The 22,842-nt window shown below is 41.2% G+C and overlaps 1 protein-coding gene across 5 annotated transcripts in view; it reads left to right on the top strand.

The window, feature by feature from the left end:
- PDPK1 (3-phosphoinositide dependent protein kinase 1) overlaps window positions 1-22,842 on the top strand; it is a 161,741-nt gene that overhangs the window by 67,331 nt on the left and 71,568 nt on the right. For all 5 annotated transcript variants that reach the window (XM_084642354.1, XM_084642355.1, XM_084642352.1 and 2 more), the window contains 8 exons: window positions 1,261-1,358; window positions 3,793-3,868; window positions 5,545-5,613; window positions 6,243-6,339; window positions 7,132-7,305; window positions 18,425-18,639; window positions 19,431-19,488; window positions 22,493-22,645. In XM_084642354.1, the coding sequence (XP_084498480.1) occupies window positions 1,261-1,358; window positions 3,793-3,868; window positions 5,545-5,613; window positions 6,243-6,339; window positions 7,132-7,305; window positions 18,425-18,639; window positions 19,431-19,488; window positions 22,493-22,645 (940 nt within the window). The remainder of the gene's footprint in view (window positions 1-1,260; window positions 1,359-3,792; window positions 3,869-5,544; window positions 5,614-6,242; window positions 6,340-7,131; window positions 7,306-18,424; window positions 18,640-19,430; window positions 19,489-22,492; window positions 22,646-22,842) is intronic.

The following is a 22,842-nucleotide window of genomic DNA, read 5'->3' as shown; positions in this document are numbered from 1 at the left end:
CCCTAATGCCAATCTTCCAGTGGCCACTGCTAGCTAAAAGATTCTGGACTTGCATGCATGGAGAGGCCTACACAAACAGTGGGATTTGTATGGACAAAGACATCTCAAATAACTTGAGTTGCTGTAACATAAGTAACCTTACTTTTTCAGCAGATCTGTTTCCTGTGTGTATTCAATCAGTTTTCACTGCTGTCAGCTCTGCAGAGTTGAAATGACTGTGCGGGAATGAACTGGCCTACCTTCTGGTTTATGCGTCATTAACAGAATTACGCAGTTGCATTGCCACCAAATTCTGCTCTTTGGTTGAAATCTGCCATTAAAAATCATTTTGTTGCACAGACCTAACTGGCGCATGATCTGAGGAAAATCATATTGCACAAGGGTTACTGAAAGCAGCATTGAACTTGCAAAGTTTTTACTGATGAAGCACGAGCCAGAAAGACCCCAGCTTGACTTTCAGATCTCAGTCTTAGTTTTCAGGGCTAGCACTTAGAAGAACGCTTGCTTTTTTAAAAAAAAAACAAAAACTCTTGTAAACTGGGGAAATTTTGATACAACAATGACACAATAAGTGTGAAACCCTACAGTGCTGTTTTTCATGTTCACTCTTAAGTAGAACCACTTTAAGTTTTAACTACAGAATCCTGCAGCAGCTAGGTGTTGGTTGGTTGACATGGTCTTGTTTTTTATCACAACTGGAGGCCTGCAGAAGTCCATGTGTGAAGTTTGCACAATTATGGCCTTAGTATAGTTTTCATTTGTCCCATTCATTCAGTTTTGTGGGATGATCATTCTTGGGCCAGTGATATTTCATACTTAGTGATGTTTTGTGTTCTAGTCAAGTAGTGTAAATTTCACATCTGTATTACCATATCAGTCTCATATGTTCTTTAAATATAAGGTTTACAATTGTCCTACTCTTTTTGGTAGATTTTTTTGAACAAGTGAGATGCATGTTGACCTCCATTTTGTGATTAACTCCTTTTAACTTTTAGAAGGATTGGAAAAATTTGTGGGCTTTATGAAATCTGCTATCCCCACTCTAAATGTTGATTCCCCCAGGTCAAATAAAAATTGCCACAATAGTATTTACACAATTCCTGTGGTTTCTTGATGGATTAATTTATATGTACAAAGCTTTGTATATATAGTGCTATGACCTGCAGAATACATGTTAAGGATATTGTTAGCTTCAGAATTGAAATGTGATATCTGGTTTTCACATGTTTAATTTTAAATTTGAGACTCCACCTTTTTCAGGGACCTTAAGCCAGAGAACATTTTGCTAAATGAAGAGATGCACATTCAAATAACAGACTTTGGAACAGCAAAAGTATTATCTGCAGATAGTAGACAAGGTATGCAATTGTTCATATCTCTGATCCTGTATCCCAGTGAACTACTCAAGAAAAAGTAGTTCCCTAAAATGTAAATCTCTTGAATTTAAGTTAAACTATCCTTGACTTTGAACACTGCATGTGACTATACCATAGTCGAGATATAGTTTTGTTGTCCTAAAACAATTCTGACTTTAAACTTCTGCTTGGGTGGATCGGCTCATAAAGTGTGGATTTAGAACTGGTAGAGTTTGTTTTGAATAAAGCCAATTTTCTCTCCAGTTTAAAATATAGGAAAGGGAGCTTAATTATTTATTCTGTGTTTCTGAAGAAAAGAAACAAAACAGTATATCCTTCTGGCTGTCTGACAAGAAAAACCTCTTGTCTTTTCTGATTATATATGCTAGGATGTCTCCCATGGCAGTGACTTAAATTAAAATGTGAGAGAGAGGCAGATATTTTGGTGCAATTGATGGTAGATTATTACTGAAAACACAGGGTATTTAAACTTCCTGAGGTCTTGTTTTGGTATTTTTAAAACAATATAACTAGCATTAAGCTGGCTTTTGCTGATGACTACTGTGATATTGAGATAACATACTGGGAAACGTCCACCATTTGGGGATTTAATTTGTAATAGTTTTTCTTAAAAACAATCTTCTGTGTAATGGCAGGGTCTGTGAGATTGTACTGTAGTGTGTTTTTAAACATTTCAGACAAGGAAATGTTGACCAATATATGGTGGCTGGTGTGTGTGTGTGTGTGTGTAGTGTAGTGTAGTGTAGTGTATATATAGTTACCTATATAACTCTATACTTTTTATACCCTATCTGTTACAAGTACAAGGTACCATGTACATTGTTACAAACTACATTTAACCAATCAGCTTTCTGCCTTGTTTTTCTGGTAGTATGGTGTACCTCCTGTCTTGTTTGTCCTGATCCTGACAACTTTCCTATGATTTGATTTTTTTTTTTTTTTTTACCGAGCAGGTACAGAGTTACTCTCACAGGCCAGTATTGGAATGTCCCAAAGGAAGAGGATAAGATATAGGATTGTTGTATCCTAGTACAAACCTAGGAGGTGCTGTCACACTCCTGGTATTTCAAATGCCTGTGTTTAGAACAGAAAGATAAGAGGTACACCATACTACCAGAAAAATTAGGTAGAAAGCTGATTGGTTAAATTTAGTTTGTGATGTACATAATACCTTGTATTTGTAAATAAGTAGGGTATAAAAAGATGGCTTTAGGGGTGTAACTTTGGGAGCACACCTTCTGTTTAAGGTGAACGTAACAACGCTGTATGAGACTGCTTCCTGGAGACTGGTATCATATAAAACTTTTTACTATACTATATTTTTATTGTGTCACAGCAAAAAACCTGACTGACATTAATTATTTGGTCTCTTGAATATATTTCATAATAAACTAAAATGTGGTCAAGCAATTGACTATACAATTTATCAACAAAAAGAAAGACTTGGATAAGAGTTATTAATAACTAACCATCTTAAAGGTTGCCTTGAAACTGCTGTGCATTGTAACAACTTGCTGATTTGCCTTGCTCTTCAATAAACTGAAAAGTAAGAATAGCATGAGGTGAACACAAAGCCATCATGTGTCTTTTTATGCAATATACATCCTTAATTTAGGTAAAGGAATATAGAATATAGTACTGACTATAACAAGGCACTGTCCTGAGGAAGAATTTTGAGTAACTATTTGAACTTATGCTCATGGCTTGTTTAGTACTCCTCAGAGAGGAGGGGGCAGAAAGGAGTAATTCCCAAGTATTGTGTGTTCAGGGCCAAGATTCTCCAAATTACTGTCAAGAGTTGCTAAATGTAAATGGAATGGGGTTCTTTGCTTCCTGTAGCACTTTCTCTTCCTCCCTCAATGCAAATCTTTGTGGCCTGGTGCCACCACAATATATGCCCTCCAGTGACACCAGACAGTCTTGCCGTTCATCCAACAGGTTTGTTTTCTGGCGAGTGATGTATGTGCTACGAGTGAAGCAATGGATTAGGTGCAGCACAAGCTAGCAACATCAGAGGAGCCCAGCAGGTGTGCTGTATACTATGCTGGGTGCCAGGAGTGTAGCTTATAAAGTGCTAGGCACTGGGAAGAGGCAGGAAACACAAAGTAACAGAACACAAGCTGAATGAGCTCCTTTTTAAGAGATGTGATAACTCCAACATATTTGAACTGTAATATCCTGTAGCACAGTCTGGCAAAACTGTTAAAATCTGCTAGCCCAGTCAAAATGCCTATTTGCCTACCCTCTACCAAGAATAAAAGTGGAGGGAAAAATTTTTATAATTGCCTATCCAAAAAAAAGTACTTACTGTAGACACAGAATTTGGGTGGGTTCTGTAGCCTTACATACTATTCAATAGATAAAATTTTGGTTTATCTAACTAAGGGTTTACTTATCTCTTTCCCTTTTCTCCCAGCACGAGCAAACTCATTTGTAGGGACAGCGCAATACGTTTCTCCGGAATTATTGACAGAAAAATCTGCCTGCAAAAGGTAAGTAGTCTTTGTGTTTGTAGAGAATTTTATGGACTTAGCTTACAATTTTTTCCTCTTTTAAAATATTTATTTAAAATATCTTCTACTTTTACAAAATGTTGCTTTAGCATCTCTTGGTTATTTTAAATCAAAATACATTTCCTTTTTGGCAAATGTTATTCCATGTGTGAGCACTGGCTTACTGGATTGCTCGTGAGTTCTGGGTTCTACAGACATAGTGACTTATGACACAACCTCAGTACTGTAGTGAGAAGGAAGTTGATGGTGAAAAGGCTATACGTCCTGAAAATATAATAATAAACCAAAAAGTTTTAGACATGGTCTTGCATCCAAAGAGCCACCACCCTTTCTCAGTCCATTTTGAACATAAGTCAGCTCCAACATGAGCAACTTCTGTTGTAAATTCAACAAAATGTTTTGCCTTTCCTATAGGTAGGAGAGTCATGACTCCCCACCCCCTCCTTGCAGTTAAGTTATTTAGTCCACAGGTCTGGTCCTTCAGTCCACTTGTGTTTTCACTGAGCTCCACATGAGCTCTTGTATAGTCCAGGAGATAGCTTTGCGTCTCTCACAGCTTCACCCTTAAGATCTTTTTCACATAGGAATCCCATGCAGCTTGGTCTCTGTCCACCCTGCATAGTCAGTTTTAGCCTGTGATATGTGGCTATTCTCTCACCACAACAGAAAATTAGTGATTAGAAATAGGTATATATTACAGCTTTAAAATAATGCAGCTAAGTATTATACCTTCTGTATTCACTGCTTTAGAGAGTTTGGTTAGTGAAGGACTTTTTAGAAGGTTACCCATCTCCTTTTAGAAGTGACATTATCCAGCTGTAGTTCACAAAAGCTTATGCTCAAATAAATTGGTTAGTCTCTAAGGTGCCACAAGTACTCCTTTTCATTATCCACTCTGTCTTTACAAGGAGCTTGTATTTTCTGAGTTGGGGTAGGCTCTTTAGATAACTTTTCTTTTTTAGGATAGGGCTAATGCTAAGTCTTTCACCAAAGTAGGCGCAATGTATGTTGCGGTAAAGTGATTAATCAGCTTTTCAAGCCAGCATATCAAAAAATCTTGCTACAGAGTGATTCTTCTAAAAAGTGCCTCAAATGCTGTTTAGTCTCATTAACCTTTTGGACATAAATGAAAGTCTTCAATGAAAGATTTGTTTTGTGATTGTAGGAGTTTTGTCTAAAGACATGGGGAAGCGGGAAGTAGTTCTTGAGGAGCACACACAGCTGTATCCAAATCAGTGCCTTAGATTGTAACAGTAGTTGCTTTCCTGTTCCTTTGGTTGATCTGTCAGGTATGCTGTCTGGCAGTGTTTTAGGAACAAGCAAGCTTAGATGTATACTTGGGTTATGTACTATGAAGTGGTTACTGTTTTCCTTTGTCATATATTCCTTTGTCAGAGTATAGCTACAACTTTTCTTTATAGCCAGTTTTGTTAGCTGCTTTTCTTGCCAAATAATGTAGTAAGAAGAGTGTGTGGATCGTGCTGAATTCAAGTCTGTTCCATTGGCTGTATGTGTTACTGGTATCCTGACTGGTAGAAGTTGAGAATAAGAAATGCTGTCTAACTTAAATTATACAGGCTTACTGTACGAGGACAGTAACTAGTATGTGGTTTTTTGGTTTGTTTTTTTTCCTCTTTTTCCCCCTTCCTTTAAAGTTCTGACCTCTGGGCTCTTGGATGTATAATATACCAGCTTGTAGCCGGATTGCCACCATTTAGAGCTGGGTAAGAGACTTCAAATCATATCTTGTATGTAAACTACAGTTTTGTTTTTTGTTTCAGTTTTCACTAAATTGCAGTTTTCAAGGGAAATTAACTACAGTATTCCCTGAATGTTTTCATTAATGATTTCAACCATTGTTCAATATATCTACTACTTTAATGATTTTGGGCTAGATTGTGCTCTTGCTGCAGCCAGGAGTCCCCATGAGCTAGTCAAAATTCTCCAGGGGCTCCCATGCAGTTCGCATCACCATGGTGGCTACCAAATCCATGAAGAGGATATAGCACACTCCCATCTCTATACTGAGTCAGTTGTGCTCACTTCCACATTCCTGCCCCCATTCAGGCATCTAGTACCCAAATGGGTATAAAAAGTAGGGAATTATTCTCCCTTTATGAATTTTGTCTATCCCTTGCTCAGGGCTGTTAAGGTGAGAGAAAGCTTCTTGTGCTCTCCCTCTGGTCGTCTTTGAGCATCCTCACAGGGGCAGGCTGGAATCTGGCCCTTAACATTTAAAGAATAATGGATTTAAAAAAAAAAAAATCTTTATACTATTTGGCTTGTGTAATGCCAGGATAAAAGTATCCTAGGTAACATCTGATGACTAAATATTATACTTGTTTTCTTGCAGCAATGAATATCTTATATTTCAGAAGATAATTAAGTTGGAATATGACTTCCCAGAAAAATTCTTCCCCAAGGCAAAAGACCTTGTGGAAAAGCTTTTGGTAAATATTCATTATATTGTCAGATGAATAAATTACATAGGAACTGCATAACGTGCTGAATGTATGAAGTTTTCCTACATTTGTATCCAAACTAACTATAAATTCTCAAACCCCCTTTAAACTAACAAGAAACCTAAAGTTCTTGGCCATATAGGGAGAAAACTTGTCATATTGAAAGTAAGCATCGGTTACTAAACAGCATTTTAAATTTACTTTCTTCTGAATTGTGAAGAAAGTGTGTGTACGGGGAACACATCTATTAGTCAAGTTGAAACAAATTATTCTAGATAATCACACAAAACAATACATCAGACTTATAGCACAAATTTACAGACTTTTTATACTCTTAATGCATCATACAATTTGCCAAGAGAGAAACTATTTGTCTGAAAACATCTCTCTTTAGTTATTAGACATAACTAGCTTCGTTATTGGTAAAATTAGAGTTAATTTGCATTGCATTTCAGAGTACTTAACCCATATCGCACACCATTGTAAGTATACCTGCTATAGAATTATGGTAAGATGTTTAAAGTGTGAGGATTAAAAAAGTGCAGTCTTATCAATGAGGATTAGAAGCAAGAGTGAAATGAACTTGCAGAAAATATTTACCTTTTTAGTCGGTGCATATTTGTTAAAGCTGGCCAAACTAACAGTCACAGGGTTCAGCATGTTAATGTGCCTGTTAAAACACAGAAGGGATTGCCATTGTGCTGTTATAAAGTTAAAATTTGTTTTTAAACTACTTTCTATTATTTTAAAGAAGTACTAACTTCATTTTAACTTGTCCAGGTTCTGGATGCTACAAAGAGATTAGGCTGTGAAGAAATGGGAGGGTATGGACCTCTTAAGGCTCATCCATTCTTTGAATCCATTACATGGGAGAATCTGCATCATCAGATACCCCCAAAGCTCACAGCATATTTACCCGCTATGTCCGAAGATGATGAGGATTGTTATGGAAATGTAAGTGTCAGTTGTGCTGTATTGCAATTTGAGACCTTTACATACAGCAGATTAATTCTTGCCAAGATAATATTTTTATTAAAACTATTCTGTCATGAGGCCATCCCTGTGAGTGACGGTCACTCACGGTGCATATACTGTCTCATGAGAGATACATCTCGCAAAAGTGTACTCACTGCTTCAAATTGAAGGCTCAGTCCAGAGGCTAAAACTTCTTTACTAATGGAGAGCTCTCTCTGGCCAACCTCAGACCCTGGCCCCGATGCCTCTCACGTGACAATCGCCATCAGCATGACCATCAGCCAACCCTCATTCGCCACATACCACCAAGAGAGAGTCTATTCTTTTTCACCCAGATGAAAAGAAATGGGCCACTAGTTCACTCTCTAAGGAGCTGCCTCAGAGAAAGGCATCCCCTGCAAGGTCAGTAGACTCAACATCTTCAGGGGTGAGACTTCGCTCCAACATCCATCAGCGCACCTCCAGTATCGGTGCTAAGGGGAGGTCCAAGGACCACAGACAGAAACGCTGTCGTTTGGACCCAAGAAGGACAGTGCAAGAATTTTGAAATCGGTGCTGACCACCTCAACTAAAATAACTCTGAGTGCTTTGGCATCGACCAAGCCCTCAGCACTGATGAAGTCCTCTGCACCAACATGACCTTCGGCACCATCTGCTGGCCACTTAAGAGAATACACTTGGCAACGACAATGCCCCCAGTTTCTACGCAGCCACTGATGCTGAGGATGCTCCTGCAGCTACCACAGGAGTTTTGATACCCACGGGACCTGTTTATCTCTCACACCTGAGTTGCCTCTTCTCCATAACAAGCTTCCTGCAGCTCATGCCTCTTCTCTGGAGACACAACACTACTCCCCTTCACCACTGAGGACTGCACCGCTCTTCTCTAGCGAGGAGGAAGAGGAGGAGTACTCCATTGCATTGCTCACTCCACCGTCATATCAAGGGCATCCACACAGAGAATCATCTTCTCATCCTCGATACCTGGAATCATAGAATATCAGGGTTGGAAGAGACCTCAGGAGGTCATCTAGTCCAACCCCCTGCTCAAAGCAGGACGAATCCCCAACTAAATCATCCCAGCCAGGGCTTTGTCAAGCCTGACCTTAAAAATATCTAAGGAAGGAGAATCCACCACCTCCCTAGGTAACGCATTCCAGTGTTTCACCACCCTCCTAGTGAAAAAGTTTTTCCTAATATCCAATCTAAACCTCCCCCACTGCAACTTGAGACCATTACTCCTCGTTCTGTCATCTGCTACCACTGAGAACAGTCTAGATCCATTCTCTTTGGAACGCCCTTTCAGGTAGTTGAAAGCAGCTATCAAATCCCCCCCTCATTCTTCTCTTCCGCAGACTAAACAATCCCAGTTCCCTCAGCCTCTCCTCACAAGTCATGTGTTCCAGTCCCCTAATCATTTTTGTTGCCCTCCGCTGGACTCTTTCCAATTTTTCCACATCCTTCCTGTAGTGTGGGGCCCAAAACTGGACACAGTACTCCAGATGAGGCCTCACCAATGTCGAATAGAGGGGAACGATCACGTCCCTCCATCTGCTGGCAATGCCCCTACGTATACATCCCAAAATGCCATTGGCCTTCTTGGCAACAAGGGTACACTGTTGACTCATATCCAGCTTCTCGTCCACTGTAACCCCTAGGTCCTATTCTGCAGAACTTCTATCCTATCCTATTCTGCCGAGCCATTTGGTCCCTAGTCTGCAGCGGTACATGGGATTCTTCCGTCCTAAGTGCAGGACTCTGCACTTGTCCTTGTTGAACCTCATCAGATTTCTTTTGGCCCAATCCTCCAATTTGTCTAGGTCCCTCTGTATTCTATCCCTACCCTCCAGCGTATCTACCTCTCCTTCCAGTTCAGTGTCCTCTGCAAACTTGCTGAGGGTGCAATCCACACCATCCTCCAGATAATTTATTTTAAGATATTGAACAAAACCGGCCCGAGGACCGACCCTTGGGGCACTCCACTTGATACAGGCTGCCAGCTAGACATGGAGCCATTGATCATACCCGTTGAGCCCAACAATCTAGCCAGCTTTCTATCCACCTTATTGTCCATTCATCCAGCCCATACTTCTTTAACTTGTTGGTAAGAATACTATGGGAGACCATGTCAAAAGGAGTCTAGCAGCGAACCAGGTTTCTGGTATGAGCCTCCATGGATGAAACCCCATATGCCAGTTTCCTCACATTTGCCCTGTTGGGCCCTCTGGGCTGCATGTATGGTGCATTTTCCCAAATTGTCAACAGACCAGAGACAGAGACGACTACATTCTCCATCTTCATCAGTCTCTAGACTGCCTGACTCTGAACCAGAAGCAGTAGAGGTGCAGGAGTAAGAAACTGAGGAAGAGGTTACACCACCAATCCACTTCTCATTGTCCCCCAATGAAGGCATCATGCCACCACCTCCAGCATCGGTGGATGATTTTAAACTGTTCCAAGAACTGTTCCACAGGATTGTGGATTTTCTTCAGATCCCTCTGAAGAAGTTGTCAAGCAACTTGTGCTGTTGCTCTCAAAGATAGCACTCCCGATCAATGAGTCCCCATTGGACCCCGCCAAAACGATCTGGCAGACCCCAGTGTCAATATCCAACTACAAGCAAGTGGACAAGAAATACTGTGTCCCCACTAAGGACGTGGAATTTTTTTCCCCCACCCTACTCCAAACTCCCTTGTTGTCAATTCGGTACGAAAGAAGGGGTGACGACATCACTCTAGAATAACCCCCTGTAACAGGGCCTGGAAGAGGTTAGGCCTCTTTTTGGTTGTAAAGCATATTCTTCAGATATACTCTAGTTCAGTATCACTAACTATGAGGCACTTCTAGCCGAATATAATCACAAACTATTCCAAATTCCAGGAATTCTGTCCACACCTCCCAGACAATGAAAAGGAGCAGTTCCAGGCACTGGTGTGACAGGACAACTTCTGGCTTGTACGCACTGCAAACCTCTCTGGACTCTGCAGACACAGCTGCTCACACTATTGCAACATCGGTTGTGATGAGATGAGAATCATGGCTTCATCTCTCCGGGCTCTCCAGAGAGGTGCAGACCACTGTCAAGGATCTACCCTTTGAAGGATATAAACTCTTCGCTGAGCTCACGGACGAGTCCCTACGTTTTGTAAAGGACTCCAGAGCTACACTCCATTCACTCCACATATATAAGCCAGCACCAAAGAGAAGACTGGGTAGATACCAGCCTACCCAAGGTTTTGCACTCCACACATTTCACTCCTCAGCGGCGGTTGTGACACACAATGCAGGTGACAGAGGCATCCTCCTAAGAGCAGGCAGATACCAGCACAAGGGGCTACGCCTGACACATCCACCTCAAAACAACAATTTTTAAACTTTGGTTGAAGTCCCGAGGTGCCTCCCTTTGGTCCAGTTGGTGCAACCATCTTTAATAGCACATCAGTTTGGCAACCGCTTGGCCCCTTTCTACCCATCATGGCAACAAATCACCTCAGACAAGTGGGTCTTAAAAATCTTCAACAAAAAGTACTCTATTCCATTCCCTCTCTCTCCCATTCACCTAGCCCCCTCCCGTCCCTCTTCTTACAAACACCTTCTGCAAGAAGAAACAAACCACCTTTTGTGACTGGGATCTGTAGAACTGGTCCCTTTCCAGCACAGAGAGAGAGGTTTTTATTCCCACTATTTTCTTATCCAAAAGAAATCCGGCAAGTGGAGATATATCCTAGACTTGAGGAACCTCAACAAGTTCGTCAAACTACAACACTTCGGGATGGTCATACTATGAACAATTATCCCAGCACTGGAACAGGATGGTTTCTTGGCCCTCGACCTCCAAGATGTGTGCTTCCATATCACCATAAACACTTCCCCCAGGTGATTCCTCAGATTCGTCCTGGGGTCCTACCATTGCCAATGCAAGGTTCTACCCTTTGGCCTTTCTACAGCGTCCAAACTATTTTCCAAAGTCCTTGAGGTGGTGACAGCACACGTGGGCAAACAAAGAATTGTAATATTCTCATACATGGATGGCTGCCTCCTCAAAGCTCTGACCAGAATTGACTCTGTTGAAGCCATAAGAAAAATTATGGACCTGTTCTCGAACCTAGACCACCAGATAAACATACAAAAATCAGTATTGACGCCAATACAGCATCTGAAATTTATTGGGGCCCAGCTTGGTGCTAAACGAGCCCGAGCCTTCCTCCCAGCTCACAGATTTTCAGCCATAGTCTCATCTCCACCATGAAAACCAGCCTACAGATCTTTGCCAGAATGTGCTTACAACTGCTTGGCCATATGGCAGCAGCCATGTTTGTGGTAAAACACACCAGATTACACATGCACGGTCTCCAGGCATGCTATGGACAGCGTACATACCCCACAGACACAGCCTAAACAAACTCCTATCTATACCAGTCAAGATCAAGTCCTCATTAGACTGGTGTACACAACCCCAAAATGTGTGGATGGGCGGGGTACCCTTTCTCCAACCCACACCGTTCTTGATACTGCCAACCGATGCCTCCCTAATTGGTTGGGGAGCACATCTACAGACCCACATGGTGCAGAGCAGATGGTCCCCATCAGAATCCACATTGCACATCAACCTGCTAGAACTATGGGCAGTCTGCAACGTGTGCCAACTCTTTCTATCATTGATCAGACGAAGGACCATGAGAGTAATGACGGACAACATCGCCTGCATGTTTCCCATCAACAGACACGGGGGAGTGAGGTCACAATGCCTATGCTCAAAAGCACTAAACTTGTGCTGGATTGTACACCAGTTATCCAACACAACGATGACATCTCAACCACATACCCACCTGGAGACCAGAACACCATGGCAGACTCATTGCACAGGAAATTCTCAGAAGACCACAGTGCTAGTTAGACAAGAGTCCTACAGCACACATTCAACCACTGGGGATTCCCAAACATAGATCACAAGAATAGTCATAATGGGTCAAAACAAAAGTCCATCTAGCCCAGTATCTTGTCTTCCAACAGTGGCCAATGCCGGGTGCCCCAGAAGGAATGAACAGAACAGATAATCACCAAGTGATCCATCCCCTGTTGCCCATTCCCAGCTTCTGGCAAAAAGTTTAGGAGCACCATCCCTGCACATCCTGGCTAATAGCCATTGATGGACCTATCCTCCATGAATTTATCTAGTTCTTTTTTGAACCCTGTTATAATCTTGGCCTTCACAACATCCTCTGGCAAAGAGTTCCACAGGTTGACTGTACATTCTGTGAAGAAATGCTATTCAGGGGTAAAAAACTCAGCTACATGTGTAGCTTCAGAGGAATGAGTAGTACTTTTCCAAAAGGGCCAGGAGTGTGAGGAAAAAGTTAGAATGGAGTCAGCCTTATGCACAGGGCTCAGGCGAGAAAACTTGCTGTTGGCAGGAGTGACTGGCTGCCAGCCTAAGATCGCTGGACAGCTATAAATCAAACCATGGTAAGTTGGTGGATCGAACCAGGGAGCTGGATTTGCAGTGTGTTAGAGATAAGGCAAATTGGCACACAGCAACAGCGCTGAAGTATAAGAGGGCTACAGAAATGCCCGCTGCTAAGAACTCCTTGAGAGAGAGAGCAAATAAAGAGCTGCAGATGGTGACAAAGATTGTCAGAGATAGGAGACAGCATCGGTTCCCATCCCCATTGGTATGGTTGAACCGTAGGAGATAGACCCACCTGCAGGGCCAATTACTAGAAGGAGGAGGAGAGAATTAGCTCGGGCTGACAAAGTATCTTCAGGAGCAGAGTCAGAGACTGAGACTTTTAGGGCGAGTCAAAAGAGAAAGTTATCAGGAAAGTCGCTACAAGCAGTCTGCAAACAGAAGAGAGAGGTCCCAGAGTGGCAGAGCAGGAGGTTGAGTCAAGCGTGCTCTTAGAGGAGGTGACTGGGGGGAAGAGACCCTCTCCTCCATCAGAGTCCGCCTTAGATAGAGAAGAGGAAGTGCCTTTGGAGACTGTGATTGTACAAAAATAACGAGGAGTCCTTGTGGCACCTTAGAGTAACACATTTATTTGGGCATAAGCTTTCATGGGCTAGAACCCACTTCAGATGCATTTTCCATTCCATGCATCTGATGATGAAGTGGGTTCTAGCCCATGAAAGCTTATGCCCAAATAAATGTGTTACTCTAATGTGCCACAAGGACTCCTTGTTGTTTTTGCTGATGTAGACTAACATGGCTATCCCTCTGAAACCTGTGATTGTACAGGGACTAGAAGATGTCACAAATGATGTAGGTAATCTCTAGACACAGAGAGAGAGAGAGAGAGAGAACAGCCCAGAGATGCCAGAAATACTCTAGTACAAATCTATATATCTTATAATAAAACAAACAGATCCATAAGAAAAGATATGTAAGCAAGCAAGCTAGCCCTATGGGCTACAGTACCCTTCATCTCCCCATTGATGCCTAAAAATGACCAAGATCAATGTAAAAACAAGGACTTCGTAATACATTACTTTGGGATTGTAATTAATTATGTTATGTAACTGTGCATACTGTTTGTGCATGGATTCTAGTAATTTCTGACTAGATGCTGATGTCTTAACCAGTGCTGCATTACAACCCTTTTGGTATAATAAACAAAGCTAATGATCAATACCACTGAACTGCTTTTTTGACAATGATAGCAAATGGACTGGAAGCACTCCTTCCATTTATAGTAATCTGTAACATTAAACAAATTACTCGGGTGTCCTGTTCCGAGCTTAACCTGATATCGCATTACAGTCAGTTGAGGGCTAGAATTTAACTTGGTGAGGGCTGCATGTTTGTCATGCCGGTGTTAAAGTATAATTGGAAAAAATGTTGATATTTAAGTGTTCTCTTAAATATATGTCTACATGATTCTTCTAGGTTTGTCATGTTTGGTACTATTGTGTTTGTGGGAGGAAAGGGCTTTTGAATTATACCCAACTCGACCCATTTCCAATGACGTATTATCAACATTTCCACGAGATAGAGCAGAGGCGTGCGCAAGAGATGGGGGCAAGCCAGGCACGGCCCCCCCAATCACTGCGGGTGCAGAGCTCCTCTGGGGGTGGGGAGAGTGAGCTCCTCCAGCCATTGAGGGCACAGAAAGTGCCTCTCCAAAGCAGCCAAATCTTTATTCCATGCCCCTGAGCCAGAAGACCTGGAGCTGAGAGGGCAGAGAGTCCCCCCCCCCCCGGCATGCTGCAGAGGGTGACATAATTGAAATCATGATTTTGTAGATATTTTACAAATCAGATGACATCTGTGTTCCCTCTAAGCTGTGCGGTCAGGCGGACTCCCAAGAGTGATCAAGTGCTGTGCACTTGATCAAAAGAGCCACACAGCATGTGTTCAGGTGCCCCTCCCTCCTGCAGCTGCTCCCAGGACCCTCCTGCAAGCTGTGCAGAGTGGGGGTGCTGATGTCAGTGTCCCCCTCCCGCACCCCCTGTACCCGATCTCCACAGAGCAGGTGAGAGAGGACAGGGCTCAGGACTCAAGCAGCTCTGAGGTCTGAACCAGCCTTCTGGTTAGTGAGAGCCTTAAAGAGACAGCGCATGGCGTCTCTCTCAAACTTCACAGACAGACGGACATACTTGTGGTGGTGTTACTTCTTGGTACTTCCTGCAAGGCACAAATATTCTCTGTGATTTTATTCTTTCAAAGTGCTGTTGTTTGAGGTTTTTGGACTGGTCTATGCATTTCATAATTTTTATTGCTCTCTTGTACTTAAATTTAATTCTTTGAGTAGTGAGTTCTACAATGCCTAACCTGTCCTGTCTGGAGTTATTATCCCTATTGGTAACTTTATTTAAAAAATATAAAAATAAAAAATAAAAAAGTTTTCTGTTCTACTGGTGGCGCACAGCCGCACATTACCTCAAAGCACATAACAAAATGTATTCTGTACATGGGTGGAAAAAATTAGAGGGAACATTGGATGATACCTCTCTTATTTTTCTATCATTAACTTGATTACGGAATTATATGTGCTCCCAGACTGTACCTGTTTTAGTTCCTTGCTTTGTATGCAAAGAAACCAAACTATTCTAGCAACATCATTATCTCAGCAATAAGTTAAGTCTTCCAATCTAAAACTAAACCAGGTGAGATAGTAACTCTTCAGGGTGCCTTGTTTAGAGGAAGTTCAATAAACAGTTCTATCAGGGGACAGAGTAATATCTATACCTACTTGCAAGATTTTACTAAGATAACAGTAGATTATCTACATATAACAATTTTTTTAGTCAAAAACACACCAAAATGTAAAATCAGCTCCCTTTCACTTGCTGTGAAGATATCCCTGATAACACCAGGGCAACTGACTTAATAAAGAAAAGACCCCAGAAACAAGAATAGGCTGAAGTTTGTCACACTGCAGAGAGACCACTTTTTGCAAGAGATAACAGGAAATCAGCGTTAAAAAGATTCACTACCAATTAAGGGGTGTTCAGAGTTCACCAGGAAAAAAATTGGGATTTTTGCTTCTTTAAGAATGGTACCTGTTTTTGAGAAACTGTATTCTAAGACAAGGAGAAAGGTCAGTAAGATTAACCCTTCTACTCCTAGGATTAATAGTTTCTCTAATTAGTGTAACCTCCAATTTTCACATGAACTCACCTATTTCTGTTAAACAAGTGCAAACCTTGCCTGCAATCATTAGGAGTTGAGGAACTAATGCAATTTCCATATATTGGTGACATTTGCTTATAAACAGCAATTCAAATGCATTCAGTTGAGTCCTCAGAAATGTGCAGGAGTTAGTAGCAATCAGTAAAAGCACATCAATCTTTCTTGAGGTTTTATGCTGTGTTGTTGTAGCCCTGTTGGTCCCAGGATAGTAGAGACAAGGCGGGTGAGGTAGAATCTTTTATTGGGCTCACTTCTGTTGGTGAGAGAGAGACATGCTTTTGAGCTACACAGAGCCCAGACCTGAGGAGGAGCTCTCCCGTCGCTTGAAAGTTAAGCTTTTCTCTCTCACCAACAGAAGTTGGTCTAATAAAAGGTATTACCTCACCCAGCTTGTCTCTCTTGAGAAGTTTATGGCATTGAATGGGTGGGTCCCTTTATTTCTAAGATGTTATCATAGTTTCCTTGTTCCTTCTGAATCTCCAAACAGAAGTTATTGATTGATCCATTGTGTCATTGGAATTCCTTCCAAAGCTTTCTCATTGTGCTCCCCACTTGTGGAACTTTTGACCTTTTACTAGTAGACAGGGTGTGAGATGTTTACTGAAAGCAGATTGGATTGAAATTACAGGCTTAGACATGCCACTGTATGAGGAGTGGTGTGGACACTGCGCAGCAGGAGCATCAAAAGACAGTGGGTGAAATCCACAAAGGGATTTAGGCATTACTATGATGAGCATCATGGTGCCTAATAATTGGGCTCTTAGAAAATCACAGAAACAACACTCTGATCCACACAGTAGAGTTAGGTGCCTAAATTCCCTATACAATGAACGGGGAGAGGGAGACACCTTGAAATGGAATCGACAAAAATCAGCGCACTAGGCAGCTCCTTGCCTGGTCTAGCCAGTGGGAGAGGCCGTTGTTCTAAGTGCCTTCCCTTTCTCAGAGACAGGCACTTGCATCCAGGCTTCAGGGAGACACCTAGATCTGCTAGAGATCTATGAACAGGAATCTGATTCCTGGTTTAGGCACCTGCCTCATTCCGTGCAACCACTGCCACCAGCCGTTTTGCAGGTGCTGGCGCAACTGCCTACCTTATAATGTTTAGCTCATTGGTTAGAGTACCTCCGTCTCTCCTGTTTAAGATGGTCCACAGTGGATAAAGAGCATTTGGGCCAGAGAGAGAGTGTAGGAAGGGTTTTGTAGTCCAGTGGTCAGAGCACTCGTTCAGGGGTCAGGAGACCCTGGTTCAAGTCTCCCTGCTCCAATCACTTTCTTTATCCACAGTGGCAAAGCTTCAACAAGAGAGACTGAGAGAGCCCCCACATTAGAATATCCCATAGTTCAAATCCTTTCCTGCTCTGGCAGAGAGCCAAATTGAAGCTGGGTCTCTCACATCCCAGGCAAGTGCTGTAATCACTGGGCTAAAAGTTACAAGGTGGGCCATGGCAGCAACAGCAGCCAACCGCCTCCTCAATCTTTTTTTTTTTTTAGGGGACGTGATCCAGCAGGCACCCTCTGAGTGTGGCTATCAAATCGGGCATGTTAGGCATCTGAGGGCCTGTCTTCCCCTGGGGCTCAGGTGGGAGATGGGTGTCCAACGCCTAGAGTGAGGCAGCAGTGCATATGCCTAAAGACACAAACTTAGGCGCCAAGTGAGTTTAGGTACCAACAGAATTCAGTAGGAGTTTTGTGGATCACAGTGGGGAATCTAGGCACCTAAAAATGGGATTTAGGTACCTAAATCTGTGTAAGCACCTAAGTAGTGTTGTGGATTTTACTCTTTGAACCTCCAAGAGTTCCAGGGTATGCAAGAGAACATAACTGTTGTTACACATCTTATGGGGTGTTCTTAGCTCATCTCTTATGGTGCATGCTGCTTAACCAATAATAAGACCAAATAACTAGGAGTAGTGAGATGAAACTGGCAAATGAAAATTCCTAATAAGATGTGTTTGGATATGGATATAGTTTTAGAGATTATGGAAGCATCATTCCTGGAGACAAATCAAAATTGAAGTGGATGACCTCATATTTATTCTGCTTTGTAAAGTACTTTGAGATCTATGGATGAAAATCTATACAAGAGTTAAATATTATTATTTGTATTAGATTGTGACAAACAGAACACAACCATAAAAGCTAGTGGTGGGAAAAACAATGTATGACATCGAAATGTGACTGGCTTTCTGTCGTGTGTGTACGCAAGTAATAAATTACCTGATTTGTTTTATAGCTTTTGCTTAACATGCTGGTATCTCTAACTCAACTTTGTGACAGTGATGTGTTCGCTGTTACAAACCAAGTAATTTATTGGTTATATTTTTTTAGAGCATGTCATTGTAGCTAATCAGCAGTAAAACTTTAGAATTAAAAGCAGCTTTTCAGTGTTTTATATAAAAATGTTGAATATAGCTTTTTATTAAAAATAGTGACTAAAATTTGTTTTAATAATTTTTCCTTCTGTAGTACGACAATCTCCTGAGTCAGTTTGGTTGCATGCAAGTTTCTGGTTCGGCATCCTCCCATTCACTGTCTGCCCCAGAGACAAGTCACCCACAAATATCAGGGAACATAGAACAGTACATTCACGATCTTGACAATAATTCCTTTGAGTTGGACTTGCAGTTTTCTGAAGATGAGAAGAGGCTACTACTGGCAAAACAGGCTGGTGGAAATCCATGGTAAGATGTTTAAAGTGATTGATCTGTGATTTTTGTGCTGTAATAAGGAATCTACAAAACAGTAAACCATCCATTCTTGCCTTGGTTCATATTCATCTTTATCAGAATCCTAGTAGCTGAACAGTTAATGATTTCATTAGTAATCATGCTTTTCTTGATTAAAGATTTTTGCTAGTACCACTTTAAGAATAATGTGCAATGATAATCTGAAAAATGACGTGTGTGTCATACATACTGGCAGTGGGGTTGTGTTTTCTCTCGGACTCCGTATCAAATGAACTCAGGTAACCAATAAAGAGAGGCTTTTTTTATCTGCTTCTCCTGTAAAATCAATCTGGGGTCTGAAAAACAGTACGATTCTTTGCTTCTCATATATAGGCACCAATAATAGAAGCTCTTCAAGCCAAATTAAACTCAGTTACACCTCCATAACCCCACTGTCTTCAGATTATACCATCAATAACAGTTAGGTGCAATCCATCAATCTTGTCACAGCAGGAATTAAGTTGCAAATAAATTATAACCTACTGATATCTAGCAAATAGTTTTGGGGTAGGAAAGAAGAGGTTGAAATTCATCTAATAATTAAAGTTATAGCCATGGCTCATGGAACAGAGAGGGGAGACCTATAGAGAGAGATGGGAACTTTTTAAAGATTCCAAAGCAATGGATCTTTAGATATATCCCAGATAGATTTGAAAGAAAAAGAAGAAAACAACAAGGGTAGTTGTGGTTACTGGGGGAGGGGTGCTTCTGTAATGACAATTCTTTTTTTCTTTCTTTCTTGTTAGGCACCAGTTTGTAGAAAACAACTTAATACTAAAAATGGGTCCAGTAGATAAAAGAAAGGTAAGTCTCATTATCCTATCTAACACGATGTAAAATGTCTTTGTTCTTATAGTTGCACCTCTGAGAGCTGTATTGCTAAGGAATCTGTCTTTGGAGTTCCCTGATTTGTATAGATTCGTTAGTTCTGTCCCAAATCTATCGTTCCTTTTATAAAAGATGTCATAACATTTCCTAGCAAACAGCTTTTCACAAATTTAATATCCTTTCTTTTTTAAAACAAAAATTATGGTACAGTCTTGGTTGGACAAAAGTTGCAGTCAGATTAGCTGATGGTGCTTCCAATTTGTAATCAGCTGTGAATGGAGATGTTTTCTCTCCTCCTTTATCAATCTGATTAGTCCAGCATGACACTCGGTTTTCAGTTGTTCTTGATATGGATGTTTGCTGTGCGTGTTGTTGGGCTGCTAATGTCTGAAACTAGAATACAGGCCATTATTATCCTAAATGTAGTATTTAATCCTTCTGAGGTAGAATGAAACAGTCTCTCATTCTAAGAGCAACTCCACTTTCCTTTCCTCTATCCTCCCAACTTAGGGCTACTCTGTAGAGGGTTCCCTTTACACTGTATTGCTGTGACCAGCCTGCACTTCCACCAGCACACATACAGGTAGGGACACGCCCAGCTGCAGTTCTATGCAGATGCTGTGATCAGCCCTGCATGGGAAGGCTCCAGCTAGGGAATTTCCTATCTACACAAAGCAGATTACTTAGCAAATAAACAAAACACACAAACTAAGCTTAATATACTACACAGATTGGATATGAATAGCGCATTCTCACCCTGGGTGATGATACAAGCAGGCTGCAGATTCTTAAGGGGCAAGCTACGCTTGGATTGCAGCGTGGAATCCCCAGGTGTTCCATTCACAAGCTAAAAATCCCTTTAGCCTGGATCCAGCACTTTCCTCAGTTCAGTCTTTGTTCCTCAGGTGTTTCCAGGAGTCTCTTTGGGTGGGGAGTCAGTGAAGAACCAAGATGTCACTCCCCTGCCTTGTATAGCTTTTGCATATGGGGGGAACCCTTTGTTTCAATGCTTGGTTCCCATGCCAGTCAGTGGAAAAAATACTGATATCCCAAGATGGAGTCCAGCACCAAGAGACCTGGTCACATGTCCCTGTAGTGTGTCAGCAGCCATGACTTGGAGGCTGTCTGCAGTATCCTCAGGAAGGCCCCCAGGTGGGAGATAAGCTTTTTTTTTTTCTAAGGCCTATTGTTTTCTCTAATGCCCTTCCCCACCTAGCTTTTCAGAATGAAACCATCTCGTCTAGTGCGCGTTCCCCAGGTGCAAACACATTTGTAATACAGATACATAGTCAATATTCTTAACTTCAGATACAAAAATGGTACATGCACACAAATATGATGATCTTATTCAGTAAATCATAACCTTTCCAATGACACCTCACATGACTTACCTTGCATAATTATGATGTATTTTATGCCATAATCATATCCTAATAATATCACTGTGAAGAACACAGGATACAGTGTCACAAGGTTAACTATTTAAAATGCTGGTTATATTGACACTACAGCAGAAATGCACTGAGACGCATTCAAGAATATAGTCAAGAAGCAGAAATTGTTTATACAGTGCTATGTGAGCTTCACAGACAGACTCAGTCCCTGCCCAAATTACTTACAATGCAAATTACATATGATGTAGGCAAAGACAAAGTGGAGAGTGGAAAAGAAGGGGAACAGGTGAGGAAGGGGCAAACTTTTCATGTAAAGTTAGTGATGTTTTAGTCTAGTTATTTTTAACTTATTTTAAAACCTTTATATTCACTTGTACAGGACTTAGTCTCAGTCCCACAAAGAAACTTCTAAGTGTCTTGTCAGTATTACCTTCCAAATGTTAGTTTAAAAAGGGTGTGTGTGTAATATTAAAAAAAAAAAAAAAAAAACCATACAAACCAAACAAGGGTAAGTAATGTAATGCTGAGTTTTTTTTATAAAAGGCTCCAAAGGCGAGCCTGGCAATTACAGGCCTAACTTCAGTATCAGGCAAATTAGTTGAAACTATAGTAAAAAAATATATATATATAATTATCTCACACACATGAACACAATATGTTGGGGAAGAGTCAACAGGGCTTTTGTAAAGGGAAATCATGCCTCACCAATCTGTTAGAATTCTTTGAGAGAGTCAGCAAGCACGTGGGCTAGGGTGATGATATAACACAACGACTAGGGGTCACCTGATAAAATTAATAGGCAGCAGGTTTAAAAGAAACATAAGAAAGTGCTTCTTCACACAACACACAGTCAACTTGTGGAACTCGTTGCCGGGGAGGTTGTGAAGCCCAAAAGTATAAATTGGTTCAAAAGAGAATTAGATAAATTTGTGGAGAACAGGTCCATCAACAGCTATTGGCCAAGATGGTCAGGGGTGCAGCCCCATGCTCCACATGTCTCTAAACTTTCAACTGCCCAAAGCAACTGGCACTGACCACGTCACAGACAGAATATTTGGCTAGATGGATCATTAGTCTGACCCTGTATGGCCATTCTTATGTTCTAACATTTTTGAAACTGTAGTAAATTCAGAAACTTACTAGAAGGCCAACTGTGAAATTAGTCAATCTATATTAACTCTGTTTCCATAACAGTGCCCTGAGAGAATAAGCATCCCATATTACTTTATCCATCTATAGTACAAATATTAGTTTTATTAGCACAAATACTAGAATGTATACATTATATAGTGATTGTGCTGCCTGCCAGTACACATACAAGGATTTGACAGCTTCCTGATAAGACAGATAAATACTGAAGGCAGTTGTTCGCCGCTCTTTATTAAGGCTGTGATTCAGGAAAGCATATAAGCAAGTGCTGGAGCCCACTGACATCACTGTGACTTAAGCACATGCTTTAAGAGGGTTTTCAGGCAGGGGAAAGTGAGAAAAACAACACACAGCTCTGAGAGAATAGATCTAATAGTAATATTCAGTTCTTCCTTTGCCTTGATACACTTTGTTGCTGCTACTGTTCTCTTTGTCAGGGATTGTTTGCTCGTCGGCGCCAATTATTGCTCACTGAAGGGCCCCATCTCTATTATGTGGATCCTGTCAACAAAGTTCTGAAAGGAGAAATTCCATGGTCACTAGAGCTACGACCAGAAGCCAAGAATTTTAAGACCTTTTTTGTTCATACAGTAAGTGACTATCTTTAGGCTTTTCCCCAAAAGTCTTAATATAATTTTAATCAATTTTCTTTCAAATTAATTTCCAATAATTTGTTAAACTTTCTGTTGATAGAAATGTTTTCATTGCCTGGGTACTACAAAGATTTGAACAGTTATTCATGAATGCTAGTCTGCTGGTATTATTATATTTTTACAAAGAGGATTGA

Source organism: Lepidochelys olivacea, assembly GCF_965140295.1.
Source record: "Lepidochelys olivacea isolate rLepOli2 genome assembly, chromosome: 10".
NCBI classification, from domain to species: domain Eukaryota; kingdom Metazoa; phylum Chordata; order Testudines; family Cheloniidae; genus Lepidochelys; species Lepidochelys olivacea.
Note: the sequence above shows the minus strand (reverse complement) of the source record. Positions and strands in the feature narration are given on the sequence as shown.